General features: G+C 47.4%; 1 protein-coding gene across 6 annotated transcripts in view; it reads left to right on the top strand.

The window, feature by feature from the left end:
* The first annotated feature begins 1,606 nt into the window (after positions 1-1,606).
* Positions 1,607-19,074, top strand: part of LARP1B (La ribonucleoprotein 1B) — a 99,686-nt gene continuing 82,218 nt past the window's right edge. For 5 of the 6 annotated variants that reach the window (XR_013219672.1, XM_077279126.1, XM_077279123.1 and 2 more), the window contains exons 1-4: positions 1,607-2,650; positions 6,388-6,440; positions 6,805-6,864; positions 7,041-7,176. Coding sequence is in view for 5 of the 6 variants with exons in the window: in XM_077279126.1 (XP_077135241.1) it covers positions 2,386-2,650; positions 6,388-6,440; positions 6,805-6,864; positions 7,041-7,176 (514 nt within the window). In the remaining variant the exon portion in view is untranslated. The remainder of the gene's footprint in view (positions 2,651-6,387; positions 6,441-6,804; positions 6,865-7,040; positions 7,177-19,074) is intronic. The other variant, XM_077279127.1, reaches the window with a different exon arrangement.

Below are 19,074 nucleotides of genomic sequence, written 5' to 3' on the forward strand. Positions count from 1 at the left end.
GTTTACGTACAGACACTTTGGTTTCCATTTGCAGTCACTTTTACTAGGAGTGTCTCGGATCCCCCTGATTGTTCCAGGCATGTGCAGGGCTAAGGCTGGCTACTGTAACGGATGGCAGAACCGGTGACCGGCCATTAGACATACACGATGCATCAGCACAAACAGAAAAACGTGAGGTACTTAGCGGCTTTTGATGAAAAAGTGCAAAACCCACCCAACCACGGCAAGGTGACCTTTTATTATGCAGGTATAGCTCACAATTGTAACCTTGTGTATGTACTACAAAAAATGAGAACTAGGACCACCACACCTTTAGTAATTATTTTTTTTCTAGGTTTTTTTTGCAGACCAGCCATTAGTCTGTTTCCCATACCCTTCAATGTCAAAAAACGAAACAGCACAAAACACACAGTTTTTTGTTTCTTTTGCCTGGATAAAAAGTACAAACTTCTGGCTAAGAAATGGAAAGGAAGAAAACGGCAGCCGGTATAGCACATTCCCCATACAAATGAACGGGTCCTGCGCCGGGACTTTCATCTTATTACCCCCAGAAGGATCTAAGACTGCGTGTCCACGCTCAGGATGAAGCCCCGCCCCCTTTCTGGGACGCGATCATGCCGGATGTGTACTGTACACATCTGGGATCATCGCACCCCTCGCCATAGGGCCCTGTGATATTACCTGCGGGGACGCTGCGTCGCCGCAGGTAGCACGGACATGCTGCGATCTGAAAAGACGCGCAGCATGTCCGGAGTCGCAGGGCCGCCGCGTGCGGGTTTCCACGCATAGTGGACACGGGATTTCACAAAATCCCCTCCACTATGCTGGAACATCTGGACGCTGCGTGTTTGACGCTGCAGCGTCAATCACGCAGCGTTTACTTACCGTGGACACTCACCCTAAGACTGGTAATAACCGCAGCCTCACCCCAGCATTAACCATACACTTCTTTTGTGGGGGTTAAATGTCCCGAATTCTGCTTCCATAGGCCACGTGCCCAGCATCAGGAATAGCGGCTTGGACGCAGCGTAGCTTTGCTGTGTTCTAATCACAAAAGCTGCGTATTCTATTACTGATCGCTGCGGATTTCACACATCTAATGAATGGTTATAGGCGAACTATGTCCCCCATAGCTAGAATATGGGGGGCGTACACTAGCGACATGCTGCAGCCCATAAACCCGCACCGCGGCATCTCTATAAATCCCATCCACCGTGCTTGTAATGTAAATCGCTGCTGTTCCTGATCGTGGGCACGCAGCCCATCTAACCAATAAACGCACCATCTACACATGATCAAAGTCGCTTTTGATCCCATTATGCCCGGTCATGGCTCCCACAGGTCACAGCTGTGGTGAGGCTGACACAGCACCGCCAGCACAACCACTGACATCTGACAGCTGGGTGCTGACATTACAGGGCTCACTGCGCAGGCGCACCTAGGGATAGGCGGGGCACAGCAGCGTGCCCAGTGTGGAAGTAAATAAACGCCGCCGTGAGCGCGCTGCGCGTTCCGGGACGCCTGCGCTTATTTAGACGCCCGAGTGGTCAGTTTGCGCGAGTTCTGCGGGGAGTGGGGATAGCGGGTTACTGGTGCTTGGGGTGTGGGGGGGCTGAGCGCTGGCTGTGTGCACGGTGTAGGGGGGCTGAGCGCTGGCTGTGTGCACGGTGTAGGGGGGCTGAGCGCTGGCTGTGTGCACGGTGTAGGGGGGCTGAGCGCTGGCTGTGTGCACGGTGTAGGGGGGCTGAGCGCTGGCTGTGTGCACGGTGTAGGGGGGCTGAGCGCTGGCTGTGTGCACGGTGTAGGGGGGCTGAGCGCTGGCTGTGTGCACGGTGTAGGGGGCTGAGCGCTGGCTGTGTGCACGGTGTAGGGGGGCTGAGCGCTGGCTGTGTGCACGGTGTAGGGGGGCTGAGCGCTGGCTGTGTGCACGGTGTAGGGGGGCTGAGCGCTGGCTGTGTGCACGGTGTAGGGGGGCTGAGCGCTGGCTGTGTGCACGGTGTAGGGGGGCTGAGCGCTGGCTGTGTGCACGGTGTAGGGGGGCTGAGCGCTGGCTGTGTGCACGGTGTAGGGAGCGGTGGGGTGACCGTGTGCAGGGGGCGGCTGCAGCTTTCCTGTTTACGGTCCTGTCAGCTGTGAGCCGCTCCGGGCCCCTGTTGCCCGCACCCTGTGCCCCTGTTGCCCGCACCCTGTGCCCCTGTTGCCCGCACCCTGTGCCCGTCCCCTCTGCTGGGTGCTGTACATGCAGAGTGCTGGGACAGTGCAGAAACTTTCTGTCCCACAAGTGGTCTCTGTCCCGGGCGCCTCCGCCCCTCTTGTCATCCCTGCATGTATATGGCACAGGCAGTGCTGTAGCCTAGTATCCACCCCATACTGTGAGCCCTGAGGATGGCATCCCGCATGTCTAGCTGTGCCCCCCACGAGGATGGAGCCAATGGCTGCCCTCACCCTGTATCACCAGCCTTAACACCAGTGGAACAGGGCTATAACGAGCGCGCCCTACAGAAATCCTCCCTGCAGCCCCCTGGGCGTCACAGAAGGGACCAGACCAAGCCCAGCGAGGCCGCAATGCCCAGCACCAATCCCTGGACCAAGAAAGCAAACCCTGCCTCTGCAAACAGCGCCCTTGTGCTCGGTGGGCACGATCAGGCGGGTAAGACGTGTTTGTAAATCTGGCTGACCATGACCACCTCCATGTAGGCCTAAATGATCAGAATGTGGCCATTTAAACTTAACTTTGGTCAAAACAGACAATGGTTTGATAATTTGTCTGATGTGTACGGGGGCAGTAGTAACAATAAGTGGTAAATGCAGCGATCACACAGTAGAGCCAGGCAGGAGATCAGCCGTCATCTGACGGCCACAATTCAGTCTCATACACCCTGACACCTGGATGGGCAGGTCCTTTTCTTGCAGCGACTTGACTGCACAAGTGTCGCTCACTTTAGTCTATGGGTGTTGCTGAAGTAATTGAGGTAACGATTGGTTAGTGTGGTGAGGCGGCTGGGCCTTAGGGAGGACCTGTTACCGCAGAAGTGGCAGTGTTGGCTTTGATTTTATTCTAACTGCAACCCAGAGTACCTAAACTGTCTCCTCCCCTTTAAGGCTATGTTCACACGTTGCTCTTTTGCTGCATTTCCTTTTTCTTGCAGGCAAAACCTGCTCTCTGCGTCTTCATTTCCCATTGTTTCCTATGGGTGAAAAAAACCCCAAAAAACATAACGCTGCAAATATGTAGGAAAAAAACGCTGAATAAGTTGACATGTAGCAGTTTTCTGAATAAGTCAGGGGCAAAAAAACCCAATGTGTGTGCATCAGATTTCCAAAATGTCATAAACTTTGCTGGTACTGTAAAGCATAGATTAAAATTTGCACAAAAAATTTAACGTGAACATAGTCTTAATCTGCCATTTGGTTCCCGAGATATGATCCTTTCTATTTAGGCCATACACGTTAGCACAACCTCTTATCTGTACAACTGATTCAACGTTGCCTGTCTTGCCACACTCCCTGCCTGGCCAGGAAAGGATCACTCCCAAGATTTTATAACCTAAGCTTGTGTAATTGTTCTGAATGTAGCGTAAGTGCGATAATGTGCTCTCTGATCGCCATCTTCCCCTTTCCAGTGCTGCTCCAGTTCTCTATGGACCCTTGTGGCTTCTATTCTAACTTGCTGGATCATACTGAGCGAGAAGTCACTTACAATGTTAAGACTTATTCACGGTCAATTTTTCTTACATGTGAAAGAAAAATGCTGGTGTGTTTTGTATGTGTGTTTGTTTCCACCTTCTCATAACTGTCCAGTGAACTTTTTTTGTTTTTTACTTAAAGATTTGCATTGCAGATAATCCTACACTGTGATTAAAAATCACACATATCCACAATTTTCTGCAGGAAATCAGACTTGTGAATGACCCCATTCACTATTAGGGTATGTGCACATGTCACGGATTTGGCTGCGGATCCGCAGCAGTTTTCCATGCGGTATACGGTACCATGTAAACCTATGGAAAACCAAATCCGCAGTGCACCTGCTGTGGAAAATTCCGCGCAGAAACGCAGTGGTTTACTTTCCGCAGCATGTCAATTCTTTGTGCGGAATACGCAGCATTTTTACACCCATTCCATAATAGGAATCCGCAGGTGTAAAAACGCAGGTGAAATGTGCACAAAATCTGCAGGGAATTCGTAGGTAAAATGCAGGGCATTTTACCTGCGGATTTTGCAGAATCCGTGCAGAAAAATCTGCAATGGAATCTGCAACGAGTGCACTTACCCTTATAGGTACAAGTGCGATCTGTAAAAGTCACTAATGCTCATGCACAAAAGACTTGGGCCACATTCACACGCTCAGTATTTTACATTTACCATATATTTGTAAGCTAAAACCACGAGTGGAACACTCAGAGGAAAAGTATAATAGAAACATGTCACCACTTCTGTATTCTTCACCCACTCCTCCTGGTTTTGGCTTACAAATACTGATGCAAAATACTGAATGTGAACATAGCCTTAGGGTATGTTTCCACGGTCAGGAAACGCTGCTTGTTTGACGCTGCGCAGAGCTGCAGCGTCAAACAAGCAGCGTCCAGATGTTCCAGCATAGTGGAGGGGATTTTATGAAATCCCGTCTCCACTATGCGTGGAAACCCGCACGCGGCGGCCCTGCGACTCCGGACATGCTGCGCGTCTTTTCAGATCGCAGCATGTCCGTACACCTTGCGGGGACGCAGCGTCCCCGCAAGGCATATCACAGGGCCCTATGGGAGAGAGCGATCATCCCGGATGTGAAGAGTTAACACATCCGGCATGATCGCGTCCCAGAAAGGGGGCGGGGCTTAGCGCCGAGCGGCTTCGCCGCTGCGGCGATACCGCCGGCCATCCTGACCGTGGAAACATACCCTTACATGTTTGCAACCTTTCTGCCACTCCATGGACCTACATTGTAAAATTGTTTTACGATTTGTACGTAAACCCCCAGTGTGATCTGATGTGACCTAGAAGATGGAACCCAAGGAAGACGGCGATTGGTAAGTATATTAACAGACCTACACAAGTGTAGCTAACAAATTATTGGTAGTTCTTCAAATTCAGTTGATCAAAATAAAATTGATGTGCTCAGCTAACTTATTTTGCCAAAGCATAAAAAAAAAAATGTTCCCCTCCTCTCTGCAATAGTGTGCCTACAAAGTTTCTTGTTTTGTGGACTTGTAATTGCCCTTTTCATCTGTGCTGCCTGGAAAAAAGGACATGTCTCCATGGGTTTTGCATGGATAGGTGGTCTGCTAAAAACACAGACATGTGAACAGCACCAAAGATGTTGTATCCATGGAAGTATGAAGGGGGTCTTTGGTGTATGGCTAGGATTTTACGTCTCGTGTGTCTCCTGATGGGTGACATTAAGGCCACGTGCACACGATGCGGATTTGCTGCGGATCCGCAGTGGATTTTTCCGCACAGAAACGCTGCAGATCTGCACTGTGATTTACAGTACAATGTAAATCAATGGTTAAAAAAAGGTTGTGCGGAAAAATCAGTGCGGAATTGCTGCGGATTTAAATGAAGTGCATGCCACTTTTGTGCTGATCTGCAGCTTTTCTGCACCCCTCCATGATAGAAATCCGCAGTGGCAAAAACTGCATAAAATACACATCAATTCTGCGGCAAATCCGCATAAAAACCGCAGCAAATTCGCAGCTGCGGATTCTGCCAGGAGATGCAGATTTTGTGCAGAAAATTCTACACCACATTTCCTACGTGTGCACATAGCCTAAAGCCCATTGAGTGAACTTTGAAAGTGAGTTATTTATAACTTTCATGTGGCGAAGGAGTGTAACTTTGTAATATTAAAATGTCCTAGCTTATGTAATGACTGTGAAAGGCAAGTCTCGTCCCATGTTCCTACTATATTTGCTGTAGTTGCCGGTGAGTCACGCATTACTTTGGAAGAGGCAACACTGTCTATTTCTAATACCATGTTGATGTTCTGTTATAAAGTACAGTATGGTGGCTCAGTGGCTAGCACTGTTGCTTTGCAGCGCTGGGGTTCTGGGTTCAAATCTTACAAGGGACAACATCTGCAAGGAGTTTGTTCTTCACACATTTGTGTGGTTTTCGTTCAGTTACTGATGTTGCCTCCCAAAGACCTACTGATAAAGAAATAGACACTGAACCCCAATGGGGACAGTGTATGTATAGCGCTCTGGAATTAATGGCACATTAATGTAGTGTGTACACTCTACCATCGTGGGCGATAAAGCATATATCTACTGTGCATAAGGCTATAGATTCAACATAAATCATATTCATATTTAATAGAGGTGCTTGCTCCATGTCAACAATTAGATGTATGTATGTATGTCACCACAAGTGGTTTTCATTTCTTTTCAGGTTTGCAGTGTTCAGCAAGAATTGTCCAGGCTCGAAAATCTGCTTCTCAAAAGGTAACTTTATTTATTTTTTTTATTTTTTTTGTATTATCGTAACTTATAGTGAAAAATGTTCTAAAACAGAAAATCCCTTCCCTTTTTAAGTTGAAAACAAAAATGTTGAATACATGACAGCAATCTCGGACCAAAAATGGTGAGGTATGAACTGTTTAAAAAAAAAAAAATAAAAATTAAAATAAACAAAATGCAGGACTTCTAGGCAAAGTTGTTTCTTTGTTTGTTTGTTTTTTTATATATATTAAATCTGCAAGGACCAAAAATATGTATATGTATATTTTTTTTGGCCACTTCATTTTCTTAAAATGATCTGTATGTATGTACCGTAACTTTTTTTTTTTTTTTTTTCCCCTTCACGAAGGCTAGTGATTTCAGTGATCTCGCAAATTGGCCAACTCCAAGAGAGACTGCCAGTCCTGTGGTAAGTAACTTATGACCTGTTTAGTTTCTAACATCTCTGGTATGCTTCTTAAGAATAGGATGCACGAAGACCTCTGTAACCAAGTTCCTTTTAAAAGAATTTTACTTTAAAGACAATTACCATATGTTCCTGACCAGACTTGTCTTTGCTTTTACTAATTTCATTTTATGCTTTAGTACCAACACTCCTCCTTCATCCCGCAAAACATATCGCCTAATCAGGTGAAAGGTGATCACATAGAGGGGACTGATGGCGATGAAAGCAAAGAGAACTGTGAGTTGGACGTTCAGTCTCCTGTAACAAAGAAAAAAGGTACTCTTCATAATTCAAATATATTCTCCATTATTTTGCCCCTCTTTAGTATAATTTATGGGAATCTCAGTAGGATTAAAGGGAGCCTGTCACCAGATTGTTCACATGAGGTAAGGCCAGTACTTGTAAGCCCTCATATACAGCATTATAAGATCTATATTATAACGCTGGGAGCGTCACTCTGTCCGAAGCCTTTATAGACTGCGCAAGCGCCTGCACAGTCTGGACCCCACAGAGTGACGCATCCGGGGATGAGAATTGTGGCCTAGGAGATCGCGGTATGCGTAAGCACTGAACACATACCGCGATCTCTGACAGAGAAGCAGGGACGTGCCAGGAGGGTGAGTACGCGGTATTCCCCTGTCCCCGTTCCACCGCCGGGCTCTGTCTTCCGCGCGCTTTGGCTGTGACGCTCAGGTCAGAGGGCGCGATGACGTGTTTAGCGTGCCCTCTGACTGAACATTCACAGCCAGAAGACAGAGCGGTGCACGGCGGTGGAACGGGGACAGGTGAATTTCACAAGTGCCGGAGGCCTGAGCCAGCTGCGACTCCGGCACCTGACCACCATTTTTTTTTTTTTTTTTTTTTTTTTTTTAATCGCAGCATCTTATACAGTAGGGCAATCAACCTTTATGGCGCAGCATACGGGGCATATGGATGGGAGTAGCATATGACAGAATGGGGGCGCACAAAACGGGATGGGGGCTGCGCATGACCGGATGGGGGCACAGGATGGGAGCAGTAGGCAAAACACGTGAGCACTGCTACGGTGGTGCACAGGTAGGTTCCCAAACCATATACATGTGATATATAAAGAACCTGGCACTCAACTTGAATTTAAGGAATTTATTCTGTAGTACGATCAAAACGTTTCGGCCTGGTGTGGCCTTCGTCAGTTACGTACAGTAGAATGACTGAGTGTCCACTCAGTAGATCCGATGGTTTCTATAATTTATCTGTAGTCTGCTTTTTGTAACGAGCAGAAAGCACGTCTGAGTGCTGATGGTGTGCGGGTCTTGACGCGGTGTCCACCGCTGTCGGAGTGATGCCCGGACAGGATGGGAGCAGCACATGACAGGATGGGGGCGCAGGATGAGAGCAGCACATGACAAGATGCAGGCGCACAAAACAGGATGGGGGCTGCGCATGACAGGATGGGGGTGCAGGATGGGCGCAGCACATGGCAGGATGGGAGCAGCACATGACAGGATGGGGGTGCAGGAAAAGAGCAGCACATGACAGGATGGGGGCGCACAAACCGGGATGGGGGGCTGCGCATGACAGGAAGGGGGTGCAGGATGGGAGCAGCACATACAGGATGGAGACCATATACCAATATAAATTCTCGCCACCCGGGCGTAGAAAGGGTTCAATAGCTAGTGCTGTATATATTCCTGCAAGACAAGATAAAGACCTCTTATCATACTTCCTAAGGGGCAGTCTAGTCTGTGTTGCTGGTCTTGATCCGGCTCCTCCCCTCTTGTGATTTCTATTATCCTGCACTGCTTCATGTGGATGACTCCGTCCTATATCATCCACGGTGTCCAGCAGTGTGTTCCTGTGCAGGCATATTACACTCTGCCATGTCGAGGGCAGAGCAAAGTACTGCAGCGCGCATGCACAGGAAAAGGCGAAAGAGCGCTGGCACATTCACTTCACTACTTTGCTCTGCCCTCGACACTGCAGAGAATAGTATGCCTGCACTGGAACATGATGCTGGACACTGTGTGGATGACACAGGAGGAGTCATCCACACGAAGCAGTGCAGGATGATGGCGATTGCAAGAGGGGAGAAGCCGGCTCCAGACAAGCAATACAGACCGGACTGCCCCGTAGGAGAGTATAATAAAAGGTACATCTGTGCAATTCTGACAGGTGTCTGTGGGGCAACTAGTATTTTCAGTACATGACAATATACAAAATCTGATACTTGATGAGTGGGAGCTTGTGGAGAAGCACTTGGAGAATATCTGCAGAACTGAGAGAAGTTCTCACTAGAGGGGGGGGGGGAAATATCTAAATGCTGGTCTGAGATACCGAAATTGGATAGTCAAGTAGCGGAAGTGGCAAAAGGCAACCTTGCCATTTGAAGACTCCTCACAATGAACAGACCTGATGGATCGTAAAATGGACAGCCTGCTGGAAAAAATCCGCGGTGCTGTTGAACACAAATGTTGTATCCACCTGCATAGCAAGATCGATGTTCTGGTGGCTAAACCAGCTGGGAAAACGCCTCAGAATTGGCACGTCAAGAGAAGAACCATACCTCCTTGTTAACAGAAAAAACACTGGTTTATTATCTGACTCTTTTGCTGAATCTGTAAGAACAGCGTCCAGATCTTCAGTCCTATCGAATTCAACTAGATGTGCACTATGGCTAAAACTATGGAGAGGAGACATAGCTTCAAAAATTAAGTGCTACTCTATTCTCTTCAAAGGGGAATATGTTGGGGCCAGCCCTAAATGACTTATTAGAAAAAAACAGATAAAAAGAAAACTGTCAGAACTCAATAAGCGGTCCTTTTGTCCCACACTGAATCTGCCCCCTTCTTATAAAGGGAAAGGAAAAACACGATGTTGGAGCTATCCCAAGGGAGGTAGAGGCAGGAACATCTTGCTCTCCCTGGGACAACGTCAGGAAAGGCAATGACGTCCGCGTGGTGGGGGACGGATCTCAAGGTTCCTTTCCCAGTGGCAACTGCTCACCCAGAATCAATGGGTTCTGCAGTCTGTCCAAGACAGGATAGAGATCAAATTCTCCGTCAAACCTCCACAGACCTTGAAAATAAGCTCCCTGTCTCGAATCAGTTTTAGGCTACGTTCACACGGTGCGGTTTTTGGTGCGGATCCGCAGCGGAGTTGCAGCTGCGGATCCGCATCCTTTTTCCATGTAGGTTACAGTACAATGTAACCCAATGGAAAACAAAACCCGCTGTGCCGACGATCCTTTTTTTCCCCAGGAAAATCCGCGCGGATTTGCCTGTGGAAAAAAAGTACCATGTCTATTCTTTCTGCGGATTCCGCTGCGGGTTTCCAGCAGCACCAATAGGAAACTGCAGTTGGAAACCCGCAGTGGAATCCGCAGTAGAAAAAGGATCAAAAACCGTAGTGAAAAGCACTGCGGTTTTCACTGCGGATTTTCCAAAAAAAGGACCTGAAAAATCCGCAGTGAAAACAGGATCGTGTGAACGTAGCCTTAATGTCAGGGGTCCAAAAACTACTGGCCACAGGTGTAGTATCCCCAGTACTAGAAACAGATTGCAGAAGGGGCATTAGTCCTGTGTGTTCCTTGTACAAAAGCAAAATGGGATGCACAGGATAATAAAAAACCAAAAATTAAAAACCACCATTCCATTAATAGGCAACGGGATGACTTTGTGATGGCAACCATAGATTTTTGGGACTCTTATCACATCCCAATTCATTCAGCACATCGGAAATGCCTAAAGTTTGCAGTGGCTCAATTACTTCAGAATTTGGTATCCGTGATCAGTGCTACTACAGAGAAACATCCAGCTCACAGGACTCTGAGATTGAAGCTGCAGGAGGGTGAGCTGGTTCTCCCTTTGTTCTCTAATTTCCCATAAGTAGACTTTTTTTATTTATTTTTTTTGCTACCTGTCAGAATAAAAAAGCAGGCAAACTTTTCACTAGACTCGAACGATACTTGCATAGCACTAGATGGTTTCTCTTACTGCTGGGTCTTCAAACTGGCATAGGCCTTCCTTCCAATTCCTCTCCTGGTAAGAACATTTGCAGAAAATCAGAAGGGGCAAAACAAAGACCACTCTAGTGGCACCTCGCTGGCTGAGAAGAAGCTGGTGCCCTGAACGGTCTAAAAATAGCCCCCTGGTTCTTAAATCGACCAGCAACCTTCTCCACCAAGGGACGATTTGTCACCCAGATCCTCAAGTCTTTGAAGCATGCAGCCTGGCTCCTGAGTCATTCATCCTAAGAGCTAGAGTTCTCTCTTATTGTTCAATCGTCTTTATTGAATTTTCTCTGACGCCCATGACTGCACCACGGAGAGAGGGGATCTGCCCTCCAAGGACAGGAAACCTACAGATAAAAAGGCGGTACCACTCTCCCGCATCAGTTGGTTTCCTGTCTTTGATGGGAGACCTACAGCTTACCGACAGAAGACGTCGTTGGATCCGGGGCCAATTATTCTGACTCAGGCAGCGGGGGTCCCCCTGCCTCAGCTGGTGTGGTGACCCGAAGCGCCACCGCTGGGGCTAGTGGGCCTCTAGGGTGTGCGGGGGAGGTGGCATGGAGTCGCGGCTACCTCCTCGGGTAAGATGCTGCAGCAGCGATAATCATCCAGGGGGGTCCCTCTGTGGCTGCAAGGCGAGCAATGCCCTCCCTTCGAAGCGCCGGTATGCAAGCTGCAAAAAGCCGGGGCCTCCGGTATGCAGCATCCCGCACGTGCTATGCACGGTGCCATTTTGGTTTGACTGCCCGGGATTTGGCCGCGAATCCCACTGTACAGGCCATTGCGCATGCGCCGGCAAGCGGAGCGCTATTGCACGGGCACAGGCCTGAATTGGCGGCGGAAATTACCACCACATAAAGGGAAAGGTGCACAGGTTAGGTGCTTCTGTGGGTAACTGCGGCGGCACCAAGCAGCAGCAACAGCTGCAGCAGAGGCACCATGAGCGACCTGGGGGCATCACCCTTACCATAATCGCCACCAGCATCAACGCAGCAGCAAAAGCAGCGACAGCAGAAAGGATGCCAAGATACTACCGGTAAAGAACGCCAAAGGTCCCAGCATAGCAAGGAGTCCGGCAAAAAGACAGATGCAGAGCATCCCCAACCGGTATTTATGGGTCCGTGAGGTGGTAAGTGATCTTTGTGAAAGTCAGTGATAGTAAGGGCATATTTGTCTCTCTTACTTTAGGGGAAGAAAAGCTTAGGCAAATCCAAGCATAGAATTTGTGCCCTTTGTAGAGAAGACCTTCCAACTACCTGGGAGAAAAGACTTTATATCATGTGTATACAGCAGACAGTATCCGAAGGGCTTCCCGGGTTCGCAGCCGACCTCAAAACCCTGATAAAAATTCAGGTGGAAGACACCTTTAGATCCCTTAAAAGCGGAGGAAGACTAGGCACAGGTCTCCGTCTCCTGGGTCTAATATTACAGACAGTGATAATGTGGACTCAGATACGTCTAACTCCTCTTCTTCATCATCCTCTTCTTCCTCTGGGGGGTCATAGTTGTTTTCCTTTAGAGGACACAGATGGCCTCATTAAGGCGGTTAGAAGCACTATGGGGTTGGTAGACCCTCACCCAAAAAGATTGGTACAGGACATTATGTTCGGGGGTCTTGAACAAAAAAGAGGAGAGCATTTCCCCTTAATGACACCATATCCGCACTAATCAAAAAAGAGTGGAAAAAAACTAAGAAAGGCGTTACTGACACCTAAAAGGAAATACCCTTTTGAGGATGAATCTTGCTCCTTTTGGGAAAAAGCCCCTAAACTTGATGTCGCCATAGCTAAGGCATCAAAGAAATTCGCCCTCCCATTTGAGGACATGGGGGTCTTGAAAGATCCTATGGACAAAAAGGCGGACACCTTTCTAAAAAGTTCCTGGGAAGCAACTGGGGAGGTCTAAAGCTGGCAGTCGCCCGCCGCGTGTACCTCCCGTTCATTAATTATATGGTTAGACCAGCTGGCAGGCCAACTAAAAGGGAAATCATCCCGGGACTCCATACTAAACACCTTGCCGGTAATGAGGGGGGCGGCCACATTTTTGGCAGATGCTTCTGCCGATTCAATTAGATTAGCTGCTAGATCAGCAGTTTTCTCTAACGTGGCTAGGCGCACCCTCTGGCTTAAGTGCTGGCCAGGGGACTTACAGACAAAATCAAAATTGTGTACCATTCCCTGTGAGGGGGAATTCCTGTTTGGTCCCGCCTTAGATGACATCCTAGAGAAGGCGGGGGATAAAAAAATCTTTTCCCTCCCTGGTTTTCCCCTCTTATAGAAGGCCCTTTCGGAGCAAGAGGTTTTTCTGTAGAACGCCGGGGAAAAACCAAGAAAAATGGGAGGATAAGAGAAACAAAAATAAAGGATTCTTGTTTAATAAAAGTCCCAGCGACAACAAACCTTCCCAATGAAGGTTTGCCCCAGGTGGGTGGAAGATTGTCACTATTTCTCTCGGCCTGGGAGAAAATTACCCGCAGTCCATGGATCCTGGGCATAACAAAATCAGGTCTGAAACTGACATTTCTCAAAACCCTTCGCCCCTCCTTTATGATAACATCACCAAGGTCTTCAGTGGAAGAGCAATTGGCATTGGAAAACGAGGTCATTGGACTAGTGGACAAGGGGGTTCTTCTGGAAGTTCCCCCACAAGAAAGAGGGCAAGTCTACTATTCCCCTCTGTTCCTGAGGAAAAAAAAACGGACGGGTCATACAGGACTATCCTAAACTTGAAAAACCTAAACAAATACCTAGAGGTACAAGCATTCAAGATGGAAACAATAAAGACATCTATAAAAATGCGGTTTCCTCGGTGTTTCATGGTAGTCCTGGACCTGAAGGATGCCTACTATCCTGTCCCTATCCACAGAGATCACCAGAGGTTTCTCAGGATAGCGGTTCACATCAGGGGGGTGTTGCACCACTTTCAGTTTTCAGCCCTACCCTTCGGGCTAGCCATAGTTCCAAGAATATTCACAAAGCTAATCGTGGAGGTAATGGCTCATCTGAGAGAACAGGACACCCTGATCATGCCATACCTAGATGACCTTTTGGTAATGGGCTCCTCTCCCCAACACTGCAGCAAACAGCTAGAAGCAATAATGCGTTCTCTAGAGAAGCTGGGCTGGCTGATAAACTTAAAGTCCAGGTTGTTGCCTTCCCAGGTCCAGGAATATCTAGGTCTCACTCTAGACTCTGTAAAGGAGGAATGCCACCTTCCCGGGGAAAAAATACAAAAAATGACAGGGCTGGTGTCCAAGATACAAGCTCTCCCCTCCATAACTCTCCGCCAGGCTATGTCCCTCTTGGGATCCATGACTTCATGCATCCCTGCAGTCCAATGGGCTCAGCTCCATTCGAGAGACCTTCAATGGCAAATTTTGTCAGAGGAAGTCTCTCTAAGGGGGCATTTAGAAGGTCGGTTCAGGTTATCTCCACGCACAACTCGGTCACTAATCTGGTGGACATCGCAAAAAAATCTATCCCAGGGAGTCCGGTGGGTAACTCCAATTTCAAAAATCATAACCACAGATGCAAGCCCTAGTGGGTGGGGGGCTCATCTGAACGACCTATTAGCCCAAGGCACCTGGTCACCGTCTCTAGCAATAGAATCTTCCAATATGAAAACTTCTAGCGGTCAAGTTCGCTCTGCTGGAATTCTTGGGGGCCCTTCACTCTCTCACCATGTCAGAGTTATGTCAGACAACAGGGTAGTAGTAGCGTACCTGAATCACCAAGGGGGTACTTGCTCTCAAAAACTGATGGAAGTAAGAGTCAATATTTCACATAGCCGAAAACAACCTTCTATCCCTGACAAGTCTGCATATAAAGGGGGTGGACAACTACAGAGCAGACTTCGTCTAAAGCAAGGGGAATGGGAGCTAAATCGGGCAATATTCACCCAGATTACAGAAAAATGGGGGGTACCCAACATAGACATCTTTGCAAACAGCCTAAACAAAAAAGTAAACTTTTTGCTCCATAACCCCACTGGGGAATCCAGTGGCGTTGGATGCGTTCCTGATTCCATGGCTACATCAGCTGGCTTACGCGTTTCCCTCATTTGCTCTGATTCCGGCAGTGCTGAGGAAGATTCGGGAGGACGGGGCTCATGTGATCTTAATAGCCCCTTTCTGGCCGAAGAGGCCTTGGTTCTCTTGGATGATGAGAATGTCGATATCCAACCCGTGGGTACTTCCAGACCTCCCAAACCTACTCTCCCAGGGCCCAGTTCATCATCCACAAGTTACGAGCTTACACTTGACAGCCTGGCATTTGAGAGGAAGCTACTAGAAAGCAGAGGTTTCTCTCCAGGGCTGGTATCTACTCTTTTACAAAGTAGGAAACTGATTACAACAAAGCATTATGGAAAGATATGGAAAAAATTTCATCATCGGGCGCTAAAATAGGGGAAGAGGTCCCTCTTAAATCCATATTAGAATTTCTACAAAACAGGTTGGAGATCGGTCTAGCCACGAGTACCCTGAAAGTCCATGTGGCAGCATTGGGAGCCCTATTTAACTATGGTTTGGCAGGGAATCGGTGGGTTTCCAGATTCATCAGGGCAGCAGGTAGATCGAGACCACTTCCAGTAAAAGTTACCCCTCAATGGGATTTAAATTTGGTCCTTAAAGGCCTGACTAAACCTCCCTTCGAGCCCTTAGATATCCCATTGAAATTCCTATCCCTCAAAACATCCCTGCTCGTCGCCCTCACGTCTGCACGTAGAGATGGCGACATACAGGCTCTATCTGCTAACCCTCCTTACACACAGTTCTTGGAGGATAGGGTTGTTCTCAAAATAGACCCAGCATATCTCCCGAAGGTAGCATCCCGGTTTCATAGAACTCAAGAGATATCTCTCCCCTCCTTCTGTCCCAACCCTAAAAACAAGGAGGAAGAATCCTTACACACTAGATGTCAGGAGATGCCTCATGCATTACATAGAAGCCACCAGAGAGAGTAGGGAGGATGTCTTTTTGTGTGTTTTCAGGGTCCCCGGAAGGGGAAAAAAGCCTCCAAAGCCACTTTGGCGAGAGAGGCTGATGGCATCCGTGATCCATCATATTCATTAAGTGGAATGTCCATCCCGGGAGATGTCAAGGCTCGCTCAACGAGAGCAGTAGCAACTTCTTGGGCAGAGAAGGCTGGAGCTTCAATTGACCAGATATGTAGAGCTGCTACCTGGTCATCACCATCTACATTCTATAGGCACTGTAGATTGGACCTTATCTCCTCTTCAGACCTTACCTTCGGTAAAAGGGTTCTGGAAGCGGTGGTCCCTCCCTGAATGTACAATCTATGCAAATCTCTCCGTGGTGTCGTCATGGGCGTCAGAGAAAAATATAGTTCTTACCGATAACTGTATTTGTCTGAGCCCATGACGGCACCCGTACATTCCCTCCCTTCACTTATGGGTGTGCACACTAACATAGTGCCATATGCTATTTATATGATTAAGGGTACTGTCTCACAGTGGCACTTTTGTCGCTACGACGGTACGATCCGTGACGTTCCAGCGATATCCATACGATATCGCTGTGTCTGACACGCAGCAGCAATCAGGGACCCTGATGAGAATCGTACGTCGTAGCAGATCGTTTGGAACTTTATTTCGTCGCTGGATCTCCCGCTGTCATCGCTGGATCCGTGTGTGACACCGATCCAGCGATGCGTTCGCTTGTAACCAGGGTAAACATCGGGTTACTAAGCGCAGGGCCGTGCTTAGTAACCCGATGTTTACCCTGGTTACCATTGTAAATGTAAAAAAAAACAAACCGTACATACTCACATTCCGGTGTCCGTCAGGTCCCTAGCCGTCTGCTTCTCGTACTGACTGACTGCCGTCCGGAAAGTAAAAGCAGAGCACAGCGGTGATGTCACCGCTGTGCTCTGCTTTCACTTTACGGCCGGCAGTCAGTCAGTGCGGGAAGCAGACGGCTAGGGACCTGACGGACACCGAAATGTGAGTGTGTACGTTTTTTTTTTTGTTTTTTTTTACATTTACGATGGTAACCAGGGTAAACATCGGGTTACTAAGCGCGGCGCTGCGCTTAGTAACCCGATGTTTACCCTGGTTACCCGGGGACTTCAGCATCGTTGGTCGCTGGAGAGCTGTCTGTGTGACAGCTCTCCAGCGACCACACAACAACTTACCAACGATCACGGCCAGGTCGTATCTCTGGTCGTGATCGTTGGTAAATCGTTTTGTGTAACGGTACCCTAAGTCACGCGGTATCTCAATTAAGTTAAGTAATGTTAAAACTAATACGCTATTCCATAGTCTCCCATCGTTCTCTAGTAAACAACTGATGCGGGAGAGTGGTACCGCCTTTTTATCTGTAGGTTTCCTGTCCTTGGTGTGCAGATCCCCTCCGTGGTGCCGCCATGGGCTCAGAGAAATACCGTTATCGGTAAGAACTATATTTTTCTCACATAAGACATTTTACAATGAACATAAGAATCCTGGCCATGCAGGGCCCCCAACAAGGCACTTAAGCCAAGATATTGTCAAGACTATTTCAAAACAATACGCGTAACAGATGATATACGCGAATCGCTTTTTTTTTTTTTTTTTCTTTTTAAAACCTTTCCTCTTTCCCCCTCTTTAAGTCTCTAAGTTTTTCCTTTTCTAACTTTTACTGATTGTTGGTTCTAATGAGGCATGTGACTGATCTGTCTTAGAACTAACACACTACATCCTATGTTAATTGTGTTTAGAAATACCTTGCATGACAATAACAAGAGCCAGGTATTAACTTGACAATTTCCGTTAGGGCCAAAACACAAGATTGACCCAATAACTGTATATTATGAATGATTTTACGAAGAGATAAATGAATGGAAGGGAGAGAAGAAAAAAAAAAGGGGGAGGATAGCTTGTGCAGCTGATGTCACCTATTAATATTCTTGATCAGGTAAATGATTGTAAGTTTGGTGAATGCCTGAATAGGATCCAGGGCCGCCAGACTTGGATACATTTGTTGTGGTCTCCGGATGCTTCTGCGGATAATTCCTCCATGTAGCATGTTTGACAGCTCTTACTGCCAAGGGTTCTCTTATAAAGTGGTAAATACACTTCAAAAAAGCTGGAAGACAGTAACAAATTCAATTTATAACAAAATGTGTAAATCCTTCATATCCTGGTGTGCCTCAACACTCCCCCAGATCCCTTACATCCAAACATGGCTCAGATCTTGACTTTTTGCAGAGCGGACTGCAGAAGGGTCTAAAGACTAGCACACCATCGCTGTGTTAAGGTTTGATAGCCTCTCATTTCTCTCATTTACAACCCCGAGTTTCCAATCTTCCCCCAACCTGGGACCTGAATGTGGTTCTCAAAGGTCTCACAAAACCCCCCCATTTGAGCCTATACATGTTATAGACTTGGATAAATTGTCCTGGAAGACAGCCTTCCTGGTGACAATCATGACAGCAATGAGTGGATGAACTGCAGGCCCTGTCAACCAGAGAATCCTACTTAAGATCTCTAGACCGATAATTAATTTTACCTTGGATCTCTCTATTGAATTCCATACTCTGAAGATGGTAAAGGACATTTCTTCATACATCCAAAGATCAAAATCCTGAAGGAAGGACCAAAACCTCTTCATACAACACTATGGACAAAACAAAAGGGAAAGGGCTTCAAAAGGCACAATTGTGAATTGGATCAAAATGGCAACATGTTGAGCTTCTGAAAACCAAAAACTAGTACCTCTGAAAAGTTTATGGCACACTCCACCAGAGCTGTATCCGTCTCATGGGCTTAAAGGGCAAGCGCCTCCATTGAGCAGATCTGGAGAACTGCCACCTGGTCCTCAGTCAATAGCTTTTCAAAACATTACAGGCTAATGCTGAGCTGGCCTTTAGAAGGTAAGTTCTCCTTGCCATTGTCCCTCCAAAAAAACCAAAACACTTTGGTATTTCTCCTGTGGAGCGTAACTAGAGAAAATAGAATTCTATTTCTAGGAACCCTCCACAACTGCATGGGTAATCCCATGCTTTTGTTGTATCATTTGTTTAGTGTAGATAAATTTTGATGCATTCATACCAGTGTAGTCCTTTTTTATAAAAAAAAACAAACAAACAAAAAAAGCACACTGGAGACAGGAAGTAGGGGGGGCTATATTTGACCCTTGTTTCCGGTCCCTATTGGGACAGGGGAATATCTCTTGTGGCGCTGTCGTG

The sequence above is a fragment of the Ranitomeya variabilis genome, chromosome 1 (assembly GCF_051348905.1).
Source record: "Ranitomeya variabilis isolate aRanVar5 chromosome 1, aRanVar5.hap1, whole genome shotgun sequence".
Taxonomy (NCBI): domain Eukaryota; kingdom Metazoa; phylum Chordata; class Amphibia; order Anura; family Dendrobatidae; genus Ranitomeya; species Ranitomeya variabilis.